Source organism: Bombus pyrosoma, linkage group LG3 (assembly GCF_014825855.1).
Source record: "Bombus pyrosoma isolate SC7728 linkage group LG3, ASM1482585v1, whole genome shotgun sequence".
Classification (NCBI taxonomy): domain Eukaryota; kingdom Metazoa; phylum Arthropoda; class Insecta; order Hymenoptera; family Apidae; genus Bombus; species Bombus pyrosoma.
Window position 1 is genome coordinate 16,612,837 of NC_057772.1, and position 19,455 is coordinate 16,632,291.

Genomic DNA, 19,455 nt, shown 5'->3' on the forward strand with positions numbered 1-19,455 from the left:
TTCCATGCGAATGGAAAGTATTTCAAGTTAAATGAATTACTAGGTAATATCGTATAATAAAGAATGTAACTATAGGGCAGATGTTTCAAAAACGTAATTCGGGATGTTATTATAATCTAAAGACTTTTTATTGTTTAATTTGGAAAAAATAATTTTCATTTTCTCAAATGATGTGAAATAATTGGCCAAAATAACATGTAAATTAGGGTTGTTGACAGGATTGTACTTCGGAAAAGCACAAACTTTAGTTCACTCTAGCAAGTTCTAGGAAGTTTCTAGTACTAGAAACCTAACAACAATCTAGTACTAGAAACTTTCTCTTTTAAAACTTGTATTTTTATTGACTAGTTAAGTGAATTTAATAGTTAGTATAGGTTTTTGGGACAAAAACTGTTAGAAGAGGTGGGGTTTTGCTAGCGATGCGTAGTGCTACTCAGCGCAATGCTTTGAAACAAGGTTAAAAATATATCGATTCTTTCAAGCCGTATATGACAATATTAGTGAAATTGGTAAATCAGTTTTATCAATATTTTTTTCTTCTTTCTTGCAAAATATTTTAGATGCTGGGCTGAAAGAGACGAGTTCCTCCAGCGCGACAATTTATTAAGTATTGTTAGAACTTTACTTATTTCTCTTTTGGATTTTTTGATATGAAGATTGATATACTTGCTAATTTGACTGCTGTTACTTATATCCCGCTTGTTTTCGTTGCCCAGGCATATCTTGACAATTGAAAGCCCCAGTCTTGCGTTACACCAATTATCGGTTTTAATAATTTCATATTTAATAGTACCAGCATAACAGTACCATCTCCAAATTTAGAACCGGGTCTGTCATTTTTATCTAAACTATTATTTTTATATCGACTTCAATAAACAAAAAAGGTATCTTAATTTGATGAATATTTCGTTTTTTGTTTCGTTCTCCGAAACAACTTGATTAATCACAATCATCTTTTTTGTATTTTGTAAGACATGTATTCCGATTGGTCCCGTTAAGGCAATTCTTTTTTATTAGTTTTTGTAAACTACTTTTCTCATAAAAATCCAATTTTTATATTTGATGAACCTTTGCACCTTGCAAGGGTAGTTCAGCGATTGATTTCGTTTGCAAAATTTTCTCGATATATCCATCGTTAACTATTGTTACTGCAAGGAATTTGCTGTTCATTAATTTCATTTATGTGCGTTCAGTGACTGTTCTGCAATTGTTGGATTGATATTGAGATGATCTTTTTTATTATTTAGGGTATGTTCTGCTGTTGATTCCGTTACAGAATTTCTCACATTTATATATTGTCAACTATTGATTACTGCAAAAAATTAATTTTTATGTATGTTCATCAATTGTTTTGAATTGAATTATGCTATTGGGATGAAGGTTTCTATATCTTGTAGGGGTAGTGCATCGAGTAGTCTCGTCAGCAGAGTTCTTTCTGTTTATTTATTCTTATCTATTTTTATTGCAAATCACCTATTATTATTCATCGATTTTATTTTATTGTATTTAATTGTTTCTGCATAAACTCGTTGCTGAAAGCAATAAAATTTGGTAGTTTTTTTACAAAATTGTCTCTGCAAGTATACAACGTCCATTTCTGTAGGTAGGCTTGTCGCACAAAACCGACTTAACTCGTACCTTTTACTATTAACTCCTCGTTTTAAGCATACTTGGATCGTTTCTTTACACATTGTTTGTAGGAAGTAGACCTCAGCTATTTCCTTGTGGAAGAAGTCCTCCTAAACTTCGCACTTCTGCAAGCGGTCTTTCATCATGCAGTTTCAGAATTTTATATGGTACTACATCAGATATTCTCATTGTGCTGTTTAACAAACCATTGAGGAATTGATGTGTTTCTTCAGCTAATGTTATTGTATGCAACAATTCTCCACAATTATTATCTGCTTCCCGAGATTCGTCTGATGAAATAATAATGTACATACAACGTGATTCCGTCAACATATTAGTAACTTTTGTGTTATATTCGTCCACTAATTTTACTGTCAGAAGTATTCTTACTGCTATAGCATCTTCACACTCTCCGGTTAAAGGAACTCTCCTTTGCACGCATAGTATTTCTAACTGAGAAGTTATTACTTCACCATACTGTAAATTATTTAATAGGTCGATAAACTCTGTACCATCCTTTAGCATGATGCAAAGTTACGCATCTTCATATTAATGATGAATTCATAGAATGAAAACTGGTATTATAAATTAATCTCTGTAGCACACCACTAATGTTGTACAAAACACAAAGTAAATTGTATATTGTCAACAAAGCCATCAAATAATTTTTCATTGACCTTGAATTCTTATAGTCTTAAATGAATTAGCCGTAAGTTTTTGCAAGATACAATTAATATCTCATCAATAATCAACTAATCCTATATGACCCCACTTTTGTCTCTCCTGTTCAAGCCTTTGTTCTATTATTCGTTGATGGGTTTTAGCAGTACTTTTCACAATAGGCAAGGACAAAACGGAATGCAAAGTTTTCCCGAATATTCGACGAGCGACAACGTCAATCCCTATATAAATCTATTTGATCATTTTATATTCTTTTATTGTCACAAATCATGACTGGATGTCTTGAACATTCATTATTTAATTTCTTCGTTGTGCGTTACATTCAATGCAGCAATCTAGACGAGCGCTAATTCAATCATTTTTTCTGCATGAGCAAATCGTGCGATGGGTGCGTTTGTCAATATAGACATCAACTTCTGTTTCCGTTGCAGGAAACATTATACTTATACAATATAAATATAAACAAAACATTTTTCCAAAAAGATATTACCGACTTCGAAATGCGCTCAAGAGTGAAAAATAATTTTCATCGCATTTATATAAATTAGATACACTAAAAAGTATGAAATAATAATTATTTTATTTACATTTTATTTACACATATAACAATACTCATAACCAATGCCTGAGATTACTTATTTACTTACTACATAGCTTATTAGGCATATTGCAATCTTCTGCAGGGTGGTGCGAAATTAAAAATACTAATAATATGATGTCTATTTCCACTTCTAATTGCATGACATTAATAATTGTAACGATTGTATTTTAAGTTAGTAACAAGTTTGATGTATGTATATGTCGGGTTCTCATTATGATTAGGATTAAGGGCCTGTAACGAATCTTCATTTGGATTAGACATTGTTGTTATGCAATAGAGAAGATATTTACTAGTACAAACATGATTATTACAGAATTTAACAAGTGACCTGGTAATTAGACACTCGAGATGCTAATGGCAATGATCTTAGGTTTAATAACGTATTCGCAGTCAACGGGATAACAAATATACTTTCTTCCAAAGTCTAAGTCGGAATCCTTGTTAAAAACGTGAAGTATCCACTGATCGTAAAGACGTTGTTTTACTCGCTGGTGAGATCGCACGAGAATGTCTTTCCGTTACGATGATGCTGCAGAGAAAAACTATAATGGGGTGTATCTAAGGACACGAGATCATCGGATTCGTCAAAAAAAGCCTTCGTTCGGAAAGTGGGGGAAATGGGCGTTCCTGTTAATTGATTATTTCTATGTTGGTGGTTAAAGAAGGATGCTAACCGCCCTTGAGAGAAAGTTGCTAGCGGGAAGCGTCGTTCGTGAGAAACGCAGATTTCCCATATCTTCCCATAGTAGGTGATAGATTTAGGGACTGTTAGGATAAAGACTGTTTGTCCGTTTGAAGGACCTCAGTTAACAAAATCCTAAGATTTATAGCGGCTCCTCAGGCTAGCTGAACATGTACTGTGGAGATGCATCAACATCTGGTAATTATCTTGCCCGAAGAATAGGACCTGTGTGTGGCGAGCCACGAGACAGAAACTGTTGGAATATTTACTGTCGAGTGCCGCTACAATTATTTCTTCTTAAGGAGAGCTATACAATTACTCTATATCTCTATTAGGTAAACGTTCATCCCGTGAACGCGGCTACGTTTAGCGACTAATTGTCATTTCGAGTTCAAGTTCATTATCACAAATCTCGGACAATTATAATCGGGTTAAATCATAAAGACTAAAGTATTGGGGATTTTCTCTAGAATTCCAAAGGGAAGGCCCAGGTGTCCTTTCATCTGCGACATATATATAATTCTACCAAACCCGTACAGGATGTCAAAAATTTATTGGTCATGGCTCTGGGAGATGATTTTACATCTTCAGATTGGTAGAGATCTATTTATTTAAAAAATGGATTACAAATTGACTTTGAGCATGACTTTTAGGATTAATCATTTTTTGTTGCATCATATAGTACTCATCACGAGAGAAAGAAGTTTCAAAGAAACCATGAGTCGTAAATGATCTGTTCTCTTGGAAAAAAATGTTTAAAGTTTCATTAGTTCTTAAACTGACTTCATTTATTATATTACGATAGCATATTACAAGTAAATGACAATATAATCACTAAAATAAAGAAACTAAAACTAAAACAACATTAAATTAAACAAAGAACATGATAATATGATATAATAATAAGTATTAAAATTGTGGAAGCGTGTTATTGATGAAGCCAATGGGAATTATTCTATGCTCCATGATATATATCGGTAATCAGCACGAACTAATGATAGATCTCAATTTCGAAGAGAAGTTTCTTCTTGCATAATCGTCATTTTCTGTACACTATCAATACATTGAGCATAATTTGTATCAGTACGGATACAAGCGGCAATTTTCAATTTAGTCCATTATTTAGTCTATTACACTATTAAAACATGTTCCTGGTGATTTTGTGTTATAATGCATTACGATGTAATGCAATCACATATAAATTTGTTGAAATTTGAATAAGATAAATATAAATGAATTGAAATTTTGTAGTATGTTGTCCAAGCATTGCCAGACTAGTAGCATTTTACGATATTTTGCGCCGTCTTCCAAAAGATTGCAATATTTTAATGTATGTATGTAAATTTTTTTTATTTGGTCGTCGATTTACAAGCAATTCTCATTGAGAATTTTAAGTAACTTCGTTTGCCGTGGTACAGTAACTTGGATTATAATAATTTATATTATGTTTGATTCTAGTTGAATTTAATGCTTCAATCTAAAGTGTATTTTCTTTTTAGTCTGCGGGTTTGATCCGTCGTGTCAAGTAGTGGAGTGACTTATGGGTTGTGGTGGTTGTTGATTCTTGTGTTATATCTGCTTTTGAATTTGTATATTTCTTCTTTGACTGTGGGTATCTTGAGGTCGCGGTGGATTGTTTCGTTGGTGACATACCAAGTGCATTTATTAAGGATCTTAGTGTTTTTGATTGGAATCGCTGAAGAATTTCTATGTTGGAGCTACTCGCAGTTCCCCATAGTTGGATCCCATAGGTCCAAACAGGTTTTAGTATGGCTTTATATAGCAATATTTTGCTCTGTATGCTTAAGTTGGAGCGACGGCCAATGAGCTAGTAGAATTCTTTGAGTTTAGCCTTGAGTGGCTTCGATTTGTCTATGGTATGTTGTTTGCATGTCAATCTCCTGTCCAGAACCATGCCCAGATATCTGACTGAGTCCTTGTTAAGAAGAGTAATATTATTGATGGTCACCTGAGGGCAGGTTTGTTTTCGCAGCGTGAAGGTTACATGTGTGGATTTATTTTCGTTAATTTTGAAGCCCCATTTGTGGAACCACTTTTCCATAGAGACGAGACCTCGCTGGAGAGTGGAGGATGCCATTATTGGGTCTGATATGCTATACTATGGGTCTATTGGGTCTGATATATGTTATATATATGGGTACTATGCTAGTACTGCTGTGTCGTCAGCAAATGTCGCTGTTGTTATCTCTGTTGATATTGGTAAATCGGCAGTGTAGATGGAGAACAGCAGGGGTCCAAGGNACACTACCTTGGAGTATGCCAGCTTCTATTGGGAATGTTGTGGTAGTGGCGTCTAAGTATTTAACCATGAACTGTCTTTTGGTTAGGTAGGACTTTAGGATGGAGTAGTAGATGTGTGGTAGGATTTTTTAAAGTTTATATAGAAGCCCCTCATGCCATACTTCGTCGAATGCCTGTTGAATGTCAAGGAATACCGCTGACCAATATTTTTCTTTTCTAGGATTTGGCTGATATCGTGTGTTATGCGATGGATTTGCTCTATTGTAGAATGTTGTTTCCCAAAACCGAATTGATGATCTGGCAGTGTTTTCGAATCCTCTAGGAGTGGAAGGAGTCGTTTCGTTAGAATCTTCTCGAATAATTTTGACAAGGTAGGTAGAAGACTAATTGGGCGATAGGAGCTAGTTTCATATATTGGTTTTCCGGGTTTAGGGATGAGAGTAATCAGTGAAATTTTCCAGGCCTTAGGATAGTATTCAAGGCGAAGAATTGCGTTAAAAATTGATGTTATGAGTGCAATCCCTTTTATGGGAAGTTCCTTGATTGCTTTATTGCAAATTAGGTCATGCCCTGCTGCTTGCCTGGGATTTAGGCGACGGATTAATTCTGTAATTTCTACAGAAGTGAAGGGTTCAACAGGAGGAGACATTTGGAAGGGAGAGTGCCGGTATTCAGTAATATCCGCGGCAATTTTGGAGGGATGGGGTTTAACTACGTTAGATAGGTGTTTATCAAACAGATTGGCTTTCTCTATAGGGCTACGCGCCCATCCACCTTGCGGACGGCGGATTGGAGGGATTATTTGCGGGGGGCGCGTGAGTTTCCTGGAAGCCTTTCATAGTGAGTAGTTGGAGTCAGCTGTGGGGGACAAATTGGCAAGATATTTTTGAAAACAGTCATTTTTATAATTTTTGATGATTTTGGTTAATTTCCTAGTTGCATTGTTTAGTTTGCGTTTGTTATCCGGTATTCTATGGGTCTGCCATACTCTTCTTAGTCTACGTTTCTCTACTATTTTTTTTAATATGTAATGGGAACATTCACGTTTCCTGATAGAAGTCTTAGTAGGTGTGGAGGAGCGGATAGCGTTTATTATGCTCGTTTTTAAGTATTCCGTGGCTGTTTCGACATCTTCATTAGTTTTTAGCGAAATTAAGCCTGAAGTTGAGTGATTAAAGACTTCTCTAAAGAGCTGCCAGTTGGTGAGTTGGTTATGAATAAAGTCATTAGGTGGATTCTCGATAATTGTTGAACTGACTGTTGCTATTACGGAAGAATGGTCAGAAGAGAGATCCGCCGAGGAGTTGATTTGNGACATATCTTGGTGAGATATTTTTGGTTATGAAGAAGTCAAGTAAGTCAGGTATTTTGTTAGTGTCAGTGGGCCAGTATGTGGGTTCATATATGGTGAGGTAGTTGAGATTGTTGGTGATTATGCTATTTAAGAGATTTTTGCCTCTTACTGTGACCAGTTTGCTGCCCCATTGGGTATGTTTGGCGTTATAGTCTCCTCCAGTTATGAATCTATTGCCCAGAGCGTCAAGGAAGTTATCAAAGTCTTTTTTGGCAATGGAGTGCCTGGGAGGTCAATGTACTGCTGAAGTGCTGTTTGTACCATGGCAGTCTTCTATTGCTACGTTTGTAGCTTGGAGGTAGTCTTTCTGGAATGATGGAAGTTCGGAATGCTTGATGCTGGATTTGATGATTCCGGTGCCGCTGTGGGCTTTTCCACTGGGATGTTGGGTATGATAGAAGTTATAACCGTTTATTTTCAGATAGTTTTTGTCGGTGAAGTGGGTTTCAGATATGAGCATTACGTCGATTTGCTGTTGTTTTAGAAAGAGTTCTAGTTCGAATTTGCGTTGAGCTGGACCGTTGGCATTCCAAAGAACTATGCGTCTTGGTTTTATTTTGCTTCTGTGCGTATTAATTTATCCATGAAGAGTGTTAATAATGATAATAAGTTGTTAATTTGCTCTGATTGTTTCTCGATTAGTTTTTCGAGTCTAGTGAAGTTGTCCGTGTTTTGTGAGCTGAGAACCCTATTTTGAGAATGTTCACTATGGATTTTCGTTTGATTTCCTTGCACTGCCTGAGCATAAGAGACTGAGGGTGTGGAGAATTTTTGTGGACTGAGTCTTGGTTGGTTGTCTCCTTGGCTCTGTGTTTAGGATACTTATTATTGTGCAAGGTCTTGTAGGCTGAGCAACCTTTGTAGTTTGCGGGATGCTCTCCTTGACAGAGGATACACTTCGCCGGGGTATCCGGAGATTTAGTGCATTGGTCAGGGGGGTGACTACCTGCACACTTAACGCAGCGGAAGTTATGGTTGCAGTATTTCTGTGTGTGACCGTACCTTTGCCATCTTTTTCATTGCACTATCTCTTTTTTAACAAAAGGTGGTTCAAATTTTACTACTGAATTCATTAGACGATTGATGTTATAAATTTATTTATTGTTAGGCTTTTGTTTTATGTCAATAAAAATAAGGATAGCGGGTTTTTCGAGATTCTATGCCTTATGTTACTAATGTTGATTACTTCGTGGTCGTGTTTTAAAAGTTCAAATTTCATTTCATCTAAGTTTGCTTAGTGGTGAATGTTGCGTAAAACCACTCGCAAAGGTCTTTCTTGTTTAAGCTGGTATGTGTGGAAGTTTGTATTCACCGTCTTTAGTAGCTTTGTAGGCTTTCTACATGAGTCTGGGTTCGTTAGCAGGATTTTGATTTTGTTGTTGTTTATTTTTAGTTTGTAGTCCTTTTTGCAGATGTCTTTCTCAATGGACTTAATCATTGTTTGTATGTCGATGACATCATCAATGAATATAGGCGGGGGAGGGGGAATTCTCTGAGTATGTTGATTAATTGGTATTTCGGCTATGTCCATGGTGTCGTCTGTGGATTCAAGTACTGAGAATCTGTTGTAGGTGGTCATGTGGTTTGTTTGCGGTTTATTTTAACTATTGTTTGTATTTATTTTATTTGTTTCCAGTTTTCGTTTTTTTTATGTTACTCGCATCGTTTGAATGGAGAGATACATTGTCCCTTTGCCACGGGGAGGAAGAGATGTTTGGGCCATCATCGAGCTAGTTAATTCAATTTGAAATGACTAGTCCAGAGGCTATGATTCGGGTCAGAGATTAGCAGCGTTGAGTTTTCCACTAGTAAGCTTTGAGAACACTTGGTTTTGTTTTTTTCTTCGATTCACTTTCGACGGATGGGCGTCACGTGTTGTTTTACGAACTTCACAGAGCACTAAACACACGTCTGCACACTTCGGCACTCAACAGAAAACTCTTATTAAAAATTAACTAGCAATTTTACCCTCACTGAATATTGAAAATTTTTGAAGTTCTCGGAACACTCATATTGTCGCTATGTGATATATAAAGCCTTGAAGAGGAACACACAAACAGGACTTCCTCTAACTTATTTGTTTACATTGTTGGACCTTCTCTTAACTGAATATAACACTTGTCGACGTAGAGGTGGAAACGAAACTAAACTGGTTTGAGATGGCTGATAGTGATTCTTGCACGTTTCAATATTATGTGTTATTATTAAGCACGTGCTCCTTCTTCATGGATGGAGAATTTCTTGATTTCAAATTGGAAGAATTCGGATTGTCGTACACATTCATTTCCATGGGCAGATTTGAAATGGTTTCCAATTCGACGATTCAAGGATCGAATTTAATTATCTGCTGGGTGGCATCTTTTTGGGTATCACCAATACTCCTTTTATATTAGTTAACACTTCATTCAGTCGCTTTTTAAATGGTAGCATCTCTTTATTTTGCATATTCTTGACTGGAAATGGAATAGCATTTATCGTCACATTGCTTGACCCTGAAATCATGTTTTTTCACACCTTCTTTTACTTCTGAAAATGATTGATTGAAACCGAATATTTTAGTCCTATCAGTAGATCGCCATTGATTTCTCTGATAACTTTTGCATTTTATTATGTCATACTCTGAATTTTCGGTTAGGTGCGAGGTGAGGGTAACACGTGGACGCGTAGCTCTGTAGAAAAAGTGAAATGTGAGGGGAAAAAGGAAAAGAAATAAGAATAAGAATAAAGTGTGAATATACGAGGAGGAAATAAGGAAAAGTGAAAAAGAAGACAAAAACAAGGGAGATTTACAAGTAAGAAAATCCAAAAAAGAAGAGGTTGGGAAGTCAGAAGCGAAGCAGAAAGTTAGGCAAAGAGACAACAGATGGCGACAGCCAGAGGAAGGCCAAGAAACACGGGCAAGGCGGGAGATAAAGAAGAGTTCAAAAACACATTAGACAGGTACAGTCGGAAGGAAACAAAGAAGAGGCCGTAAAGGAGTTCATAAGGGATAAAATGAGAATAGAGACAGAGGTAAAAAAGGCACACATGATAAAAGTGGGAGAAAAGACGACAATAATGGTGGCGACGATGAAGTCAAGGGAGGAGAAGATAAGAATAATGATAGAAAAAAGCAAACTGGTAAAGGAAGTATACATAGATGACGACCTGACGAGGAAAGAGAGGGAAATACAGCAGCAGATTAGAAGGGAAGCCAGAGCAAGAAGGAAAAAGGGAGAACACGTAAGGATAGGCTACATGAAACTAAAGGTGGAGAATAGATGGTACAGATGGAATGAAAATGAAGAGAGACTGATGGAGGAAAGAAAGAGAGGGGAAGAAAAGTGAAAAAAGAGGGGGATTGGAAACCAGGAGACGACAGAAGAAATAATTGACATGAAGATCGGAAATAGAGAAAAGAAGGGCAAAGGCAATATAAGACGGGGTGGAATGACAAGAAGGTAGCACGGCAAGGAGGCAAAAAACCAAAGTGGCAATAATGTGTAGTTATAAGTTGCAATAGTTTGTAGCCATTAGTTTTAGATAAGAAATGTAAGGATTGTAAATCGAAAGTTCGTCCAAAGCCGAAAGGCACGGACTAGAATAAATAATAATAATAATAATTATGTCATACTCTATTGGATCAGGGTTTGACTTGATTTCTTCAAATGCATTGTTTAGACCCGTATCACGTGTAGATTTAGCCCTTTGCGGACAAGTGTCGGCATGTAGCCGTCCGAATCTGTTCACAGCTCCGGACACTTATTATGAAATGTCTGATGTACGTATATTTTTCTGTTCGATAATCTTATGCGTATTTACGCATGGGTATGGTAAACTAAACAATACTATATTTTTGATGAAAGAAAATTATAATTCTTTAGAAATCTTATCTTCCGCTTCACATAAATTCGCGATGTAGGGTGATGGTCAAGTCAAAACGAATTTTAGTCTTTTAGTGGTATTACCCGACGAATGGAATTACCCGAAGCTTTTTATATATTTTATATATTTTTTATAATACCTTATACACGATGCCTACAAGATTCAGAAAGGACATGTTCAATAATGATAATAGCGATGACGAATATTACTTTGAACCTGACAAGATAGAAGACGACGCCAGTGCTTCAGACAGTGGAAACAAACTCGGTTCAACAAGGAATCGGCTCAGATGTTTCAATATTTGCAGTGATAGTGACAGTGATGATGAACTAAATATTGAAGAAAAAAATACAAGCGTCAACAAAATAACTCAAACATTCAACGTGTATATTTTCTCAACTATGCGCGCCAATACCTCTCGTCCACAGCGACGTTCGCTCGTCGAGTGGCCCCGTCCGTAAAGAGTTAGATTGCGGAACAACATCCGGAATTGCATTAAGAGGGGTTAGGTTGGGGTTAGGTTAGGTATCCCTATAAAAGAATTGAAATTAATGTTAATAATTGATAAATTTAAAACACTTCTGGAGGAAAAATAAATTAAAAGAATAGAAAAAAAACTGAATAAAATAATACAAAGTAATAAATTACATCGTATACTATAGTGAGGATATAATTGCGGTAAGGGTCCCTTAAGTTAGGACATGTTACTCTTTGTACATGTTACTCATATCACTACTCGTCACTCTTGATACAATGATAAGGATAAGCTCGCATATTGCCGAAAAATGACATATACAAATGAAATCGTATTGCTATAGATAATGACAGTGGCAGTGGGGGTAGGATTAAGAGAATCGTCTGGTAATCCTGGAGCGAACTGAATATATGACAATCATCTTTGCTGATTGGAAGAAATTTTCTTTGCTAGATCGACATCTCACCCGATCAGTCATTCTTCTGCCGAGTCCCGGTCCTACATGCAGTAATCTCACATTCTAATAAACGATCATCGCAGCGGCTCTTCGTTTTTGTATTACAATGTAGAATAGTGTCCATGGTAGCTATCGGAGTTTTTACAAAATTTTATAATCCGCGCCTGCCTATCTCGAACAATATGTATACTATAAGATTGGCTGAATCTATTTCTATTATTTATCTGTCTAAATTATATTATTAAAGGTGCACTTTTAAAGAAATTTAATTTCCTTGATTGTTTCCATTTATTATTCTTTTTTTTATATTTCTTTCATATAAGACATACATGTTAGAAATTAATTTTGTGAATACTTCGTGTCTCCCAGCTTCTGGAGTAAGTGCCGCGCGGTCCCTCACAGTCCGCTTACCAAAAAGCATCATTGCCTTTGCCACTCCGTAGTCAGATCCTTTAAACAAAGTCTCCTATTATCTACTTTTTTATTCTTTGATAATGCAACGTCAGATCACTTGCCATCAGTCTATCTGTGTATCAACTTATCCTTCGTTAAACCGTTTCACACATTCTCTAAAGAGTCATAGCATCGACACCTCATAGCTTGGTGACTTCAAGTCGCCGGCTATCGGTTTTCTAAACATTTGCTCAAGCAACCTGCGGAGGTTCTTACTGAACGACGATTGAGTTGAATTGATTACCGAAGGCGACTATGTGTATGCGAGTGTGTCCAACGAAAAAATGAAAGACAGTCTTCGAGTATTGCGTTGAAGTGGATTAAACGTGAAGGTTTGTTTGATGCAGAAACGAGTGGATGAATTTGTAATAATCAGTTGTATTAAAATCTGTATAAATACAAGTACAGATACAGAGATAGTGTATGCCAGTTGTAATCGTCGCTCGCTCGATGCTATTATGCCGATCGAAGAAAGAATAATAATATTCTGTCCTAGGGAACACGTTCATACATTTATATCGGACGGACGTTACCACAAAAAGTTAACCTTCTTATGTAACTCTGATTGAAGATTACAAGAAACGGCAATAACAATCTGTCCAGAGTTCATTTGCCTCTAGACCTTGTAAACCAAAACAATCGTTAGTGTTCAAAGGCACAATAATATGGGTCTCTCTCAAATTCGAATTTTCCGTAGACTTTTTTTACTCTCGCGTGCCACTACAGCGTGAAAAGAACAGTCTTGTGTTGAAATATTCTTTTTTATTATTATATTAATTTGAAATTTTCTTGGCTTATTTCTTTTAAGCTAAACTTTCAATCATTCCTACATATATAAGAGATATTTTATTTAAATAACGTATGATGCTGTAAAATAACCTATGTTTTACATATTAATAAAAATAGCCTTTTTATAGGATGTATGAATACTTATAATAATTAAGTGTCAGGACTAATTAATGATATCTCCTTAAGATATGTCTAAAATTGAAAAATAAAATGTTGTATATATATGTGAAAAGATCGTTTATACATTTTAATATCAATTTGCTATCACACTATTTAAATACTTTTTGTGTTTTATTAGGTTGATGCTCTCAATGCATTTTGTGATACTTTTGAAAACCTGTTGCACAAGCCATTAGTAGAAATTTGTGATGCATTAAAGGTAGTAACTTGGAAAGCGTGTGAATCCACGAAGAATATGAAAGCTAAGTAAGTGCAGAACAGTTTGTATACTTTTTGTAGAAAGAATCAAGATTTTTTAGCGATAATTGTTTTATATTATTTCTACATAATGATGATTGTTTTGTATGTTATGTCGAGTCGGAAGATTTTGATAACAAGCTTGGATCGTGGATTGCTATAAGCCCAAGCACTCTTGAAAATGTGCGCTACTATAATTGCTTATAAACAAATTTACTTCGAACTGAACGTATGTGTTCTAGATTTTATTTCATAACAATTAATTTTATAAACTTTATTTCTTCAAAAGTTATAATGATCAACACTATAAGTTGAGAAGTGGAAAAAAATGATGAGAATTGGTTTTTTAATTTTCATATACTTTTTAATTTACATTATTATTTGTAATTATTAATACTATCGCTTACTTTGTTATAAATAAATTTGCAGAGGTAAGTCAATTGTTTTCTCAGAAGTTGTATATAGGGTGTCCTTAAAATCGTGGTATAATCGGCGGGACGGTGATCTACATGCGAAAATAAATCTAGAAAAGTGATTCACATTTTTTAATTTAAGACTGCATTCCCGAAAAAGATGAGTTAAAAGATCTGCCAATACCCATATATTAACTCCAAATTAGTGAAAATGTTAGGAAATAAAAATGAGAAAATTTTATTCTTTTTCCTGATTTATTTTTGCATGTAGTACCCACCACCCAATTGTACCACGATCCCATACAATTATATACCTGTATAACAAAATTGAGAGAACAAAACATATGTATCTGGCTAGAATACTGCTTTCTGCATTCTGTGTTTGATAGATTTGAGAAAAGAAATATAATATTCTAAATAGTACAGAAAGTAATTTCTTGAATTGTATGTTTTTATGGATATCTAATTCTGATATTTACATATATCTAATACGCAGAACGCATCATGACACATATTAGTAACTGTAAGCATTCGATCATTTAAATAGGTAACATAAAACATTAAACAAAGGAAACTGAAATCTTTTATTCCTTAGAATAACTTTGAGCATTTGTACATCGGCAATTACAAAACGCCACCTGAAGGCTCGACGTAGCGATAGGTTGATGGACACTGTGATAGTGCCCTGAATCACGATCTGCGTTCCGTTGGTTGCGAACAGTTCGTAGTCGCTTTTGTTCGCGGGTCCGTGTATCTTGTTGCGCGGATACACGCATGTGTCTACACCGGTCCACTAAGAATGAAATTTTCGTCCTCTTGTCCATGACAAAGATGCGGCGGGTTCCCAAGCCGTCGTCGTATGCCGCATTTACGGACGGCTGGTCCCGTTTCCCCGCTTCCATTTGCAAGGGGACCGATATTTTCATGCGCGGTCCCGAAATGTCCGATGATAGTAATATAGGCCGGAGTCACACGATCTTTTTCGCGACCTCGATCTATTCCGACTCCTCGATCTCGATCGCCGACGAGGACGATGATTGAAACTCAGTGCACTCACCGGGGCCCTCAGTTGGTTCATTTGGTCACAACGCGTTGAAGAGGGCGAAACAAGTTTCGTTTGTTCCAACGTTTTGAGCTGGTGGATCAATTACCGTCGTTGTTCGGGCAGTACGCTGGCACTCCTCTCTGGTATCAGGTCCGCTGACTGCATTAATTTTTTTTAAGTTTGTGTCGTCGATCGCGGCCAGGATACGCCTGATGCGGTCGGATAGTCGATTTCTCCATAACGTGAGGATGAAATCATCAGGTGTGGGGGGGGGGCTAGCGAGTTTTCTAAGATGCTGATAAAACTGAGATGGCTTCCTATCGCACATCTCTTCGCTTTTCACCAACTTATTTACCCGAGCACTATCTATATCCGTTAGTATGCGAATGAGTTCCTCTTTTAACTTCGCATATCGTCCCGGGGCTGCGGGATTCGTCAATATGGCCTCAATTTGTTATAGTAGCTGACCGTCGAAACATTTAGCGAGGGTCGCTAATTTTAACTTGTCGGTCGTGATGTCCGCCGCGTCGAGTTGCGTTTCCAATAAGGCGAACCACACCGTGATGTTCCAGGGATCCAATGGTAGCATACTGATCGTTATATTAGCTGGACTTGCTATCCGTAGCTTCGTTAGTGCTTGCCATTATCTTTGTTCACTTATCACATCGGGGTCACCACTGTAGAAAATTTCTAGAAGATTGGTAGTTAGAATAGCGAGAACTTGCTGTTTAAACCCGTCAAATATATTTAAATTAAATAAATACATAAATATAAATGTAGGATAGTGTGACATCAGGCGTGGGGCGATAATTGTTTATTAGCAAGATATGTTAACGTTGTCAAGGAGTGTTGTGAGCGTTACCAAGGTATGTTAAGAGAAAAATGAGCATGGAAAACGCTGTCAGAGTTGAATTTATCGTGGTCGTGTGAAGATCGTTGTGTTATGTCGTAGAAGCAGTGAGTAACGAATATGCGAAACGGGGTATTATATTCGATTTCGTGTGAGTGCAAACGATATTGTATCAATCATACATATTGTAACAATCATAAATAAGGTCTCTGATAAATACTCGATGAATGCTCGTTAGATACTCGTCGATAACTCGTTGGATACTCGATAGATAACTGAACTGATTCGGTTGCGTCCGTTTATTTATACTGATCGGAGAAGTGTTGGAAAATTCAAATTCGTCTTTGTTCGACGATTGCACGTAGCGGCTACATTGTTTTGCCGGGACTTTATTTATCATTACATTACGTGTATCCCAACGATCTTGATACTTCCGCAAAACAACAACATGATTTGAATTGTCCTCTAACTCCTGTGCCGCTACATATTATATAACATATCTTAGTTTTCTAATTATTACTGATTAAAAAAAAAATCTTAAAAGTATCCAAATTGAGTTCTCAAGTACTTGAAAATATCAGGTATTCCTCGAATTATCTTAAATATAACTTTTCCACAGATCATATAAATGGTTCACTTGTGTTGAATACACAATTGAATTTAAACTGTTCCAAATCGCCCCCTAATGGACTTAAATCATGGTTGCCATTCAATGGCTCTATCTAACCCTAATAGTTTGCTGACGTATTGTTAAGAAATGTTCTTACTGTAAAATAGAAGGGAAGCGAAAATTTCGAACATTTTCTTTAAACATCCGTATGTAAATCGAAAACTAAGATATGTAGGATATATGTACATAAGACGTCGTTTACTTATCTTAGTGTCTAGATTCACCTCTCGAAGTATGAACATTTATTTATGACTCATCCTATATTATATATGCGGGATTCACATTATGATTAGGGTTGGGGTTACAGGCGTGAAACGAATCTTCGTTGTGATTAGATACTGTTGTTATGCAATAGAGAAGATATTGACTAATGCAAATATGATTATTACAGATTTCGACAAGTAACCGTGGTAATTAGATACTCGAGGCGCTAATGACAATGATCCTAGGTTTAATAACGAATCCGCGGTTAACGGGATAATAGATGTATGTTCTCACAAAATCTAAGTCTGACTCTTGGTTAATAAAACGTGAAATATTCACTGATCGTAAAGACGTTATTCTTTTCTCGTCGATGAGATTGCACGAGAGAGAGTGACTTTCCGTCACGATGATGCCACAGGGGACAACTATGATGGGGTGTGTCTAAGGGCACGAGATCATCGGATTCGTGGAGCGATGCCTTCGTTCGGAAAATGAAGGAAATTGACGTTGCTCTTAATTGGTCAATTTCCATGTTGGTGGTTAGAGAAGAATGCTAGCCGCCCTTGAAGGAAAGTTGTTAGCGGGAAGCGTCGTTCGTGAGAAAGTAGGTTTCTCCTATCTTCCCGTATTTGGGACAAAGACTGTTTGTCCATTTGAAGGACTTTAGTTAGCTAAATCTTCAGATTTATAACGGGTCCTCAGGCTAGCTGAACATGCACTGCGGAGACGCATCGACATCTGGCAATCATCTTACCCTCACGTGTGGCGAGCCACGGGACAGAGACCGTTGGAAGGTCTACTGTCAAGTATCGCTACAACTATTTCTTTTAAGTAGAGCTATACTGTTACTCCATACCTTTGTTACCACGGCTGCGTTGGCGACTGATTGTCGCCTCGAGCCCAAGCTCACTGTTACAAATCTCGAATAAATACAATCGGATTGAATGATAATTGTTTAATTACGGCTATGGTAGAATCTAGATTACAATATTACGGGATTTTCCCAAAGTTCCAAAGGAAGGCTCTGGTGTTCTTTCATCTCCGACATATATATGTCGGAGAAGGATTGGAAGTATGGGCGTCTGATGAACCTTCACTCGAATTGATCATCGTGGTTATGTATTCTAGCTGATCGTTATTGGTACCGCGGCGATGATTACAAGAGGTTACAGGTAATGACGGCAATCGGACAAACGAGAGGTCGATGACAATGAATTTAGGTTCGATACGAATCCACGGCTACGGGAAGACGAATCCGATATGATACACGATCATAACTAACTCCCAGTACAAATGGAACTGCCCTTATATAGTCCTCTCGGGTCAATCTTTGTTTTTAAGGAGAGCTGCATAATTATTCCATACCTCTGTTGTTACATGTCAGGCCCGTGACCGCGACTACGTTCGGCGACTCATTATGTCACGTCGAGCCCAAGCCCATCGTCATAAACCCTGAGTACACATAATCGTATTAGCGTCTTACAACTATTTCCTATTTTTATTGCTTAAGGGTAGCTACAATAAAAGTCGGGGCTAGGGTATTGGGGGTTTTTCTAATCACTCCAAAAGAAAGGCCCCGATGTCCTTTCATCTCCGACATATATATAACACATGACTTTTATTCACATGCATTAAATTCAATTGATTTGTTTATTTAACTTATGTTACAGGGTAGGACGAGCTAGTTATGTAAAACAAACACAATATTTCCAGAATGTAGATGCTGGTGCATATGCTGTTGCGACTTGTGTTGAAGCCATTACAAATGTGCTTAAAAATATTAATTAATGTTGCTTATTAAGACATTAAGAAACATATTATTGTAATTTCTTATGACATTTTTATTAAATACATAATTATACATTAACGCATTACGATATGTTACTAAAAATACTATAAATGGTAAAAACATGTCAAAAACTTTCAACAATTTCATAATGAAAAATAAATGTATTATTTGCTTCAATTTATAAAAAATAAAATAAAGTATAAAATATACGGTTAATGAAAGATGTTTCTACAATCACCATACATTGATTTATTGACCTTGCATAATTGTTGTATTCTTTTCCTTTAAATCTAAGAATCGTGTGCCATACTGTATTAACCGGTACACTTTTATAGCTACCATTTAAAAATAAATGTCTTCGAACTGTGAAACCTAACTTTCAGATACACCATAGCATCCAATATAAAATTGGTAATTAAGATGAAATTTTTCAACACCCCACGAACACGATGAAGATACAGAATTAGTAATTGCACACTGGTCGCGAGTGACAATTTTATTGTGAATCTTGGAATGTCAAAGTTGTTCAGAGGTTCATCAATGCAATAAACTGCAGGTTACGAGTTGGTTAAAATCGTGTAAGTATCAATCCTTGCACCGAACATCGAACTTCATCAAATACATTTTTTTTTAAAGAACGAAGGACACGCTATAATTCAGATATGAATGAATTCGAATATTTGCTTCCGAGAAAATTCATAAAAATAACGCTCTATTCCTAATCCAAATTTCCCTTGAAACTTTGCACCAAATGGCTCCATGCATGCATAGTGAAGTGCAACAAACTCGGGTTACGCGCTTTTGTTGATGCTACATAGTG

At 36.5% G+C, this 19,455-nt stretch overlaps 1 protein-coding gene across 4 annotated transcripts in view; it reads left to right on the plus strand.

Moving 5' to 3' along the window:
* Positions 1 to 18,842, plus strand: part of LOC122566187 (triokinase/FMN cyclase-like) — a 79,860-nt gene extending 61,018 nt beyond the window's left edge. For 2 of the 4 annotated variants that reach the window (XM_043723090.1, XM_043723089.1), the window contains exons 10-11: positions 13,546 to 13,673; positions 18,517 to 18,842. In XM_043723090.1, the coding sequence (XP_043579025.1) occupies positions 13,546 to 13,673; positions 18,517 to 18,634 (246 nt within the window). In that variant the 3' untranslated portion in view covers positions 18,635 to 18,842. Of the gene's footprint in view, positions 1 to 13,545; positions 13,674 to 18,516 lie in introns of those variants that run through there. The other 2 variants (XM_043723092.1, XM_043723091.1) reach the window with 2 other exon arrangements.
* Positions 18,843 to 19,455: the final 613 nt, after the last annotated feature.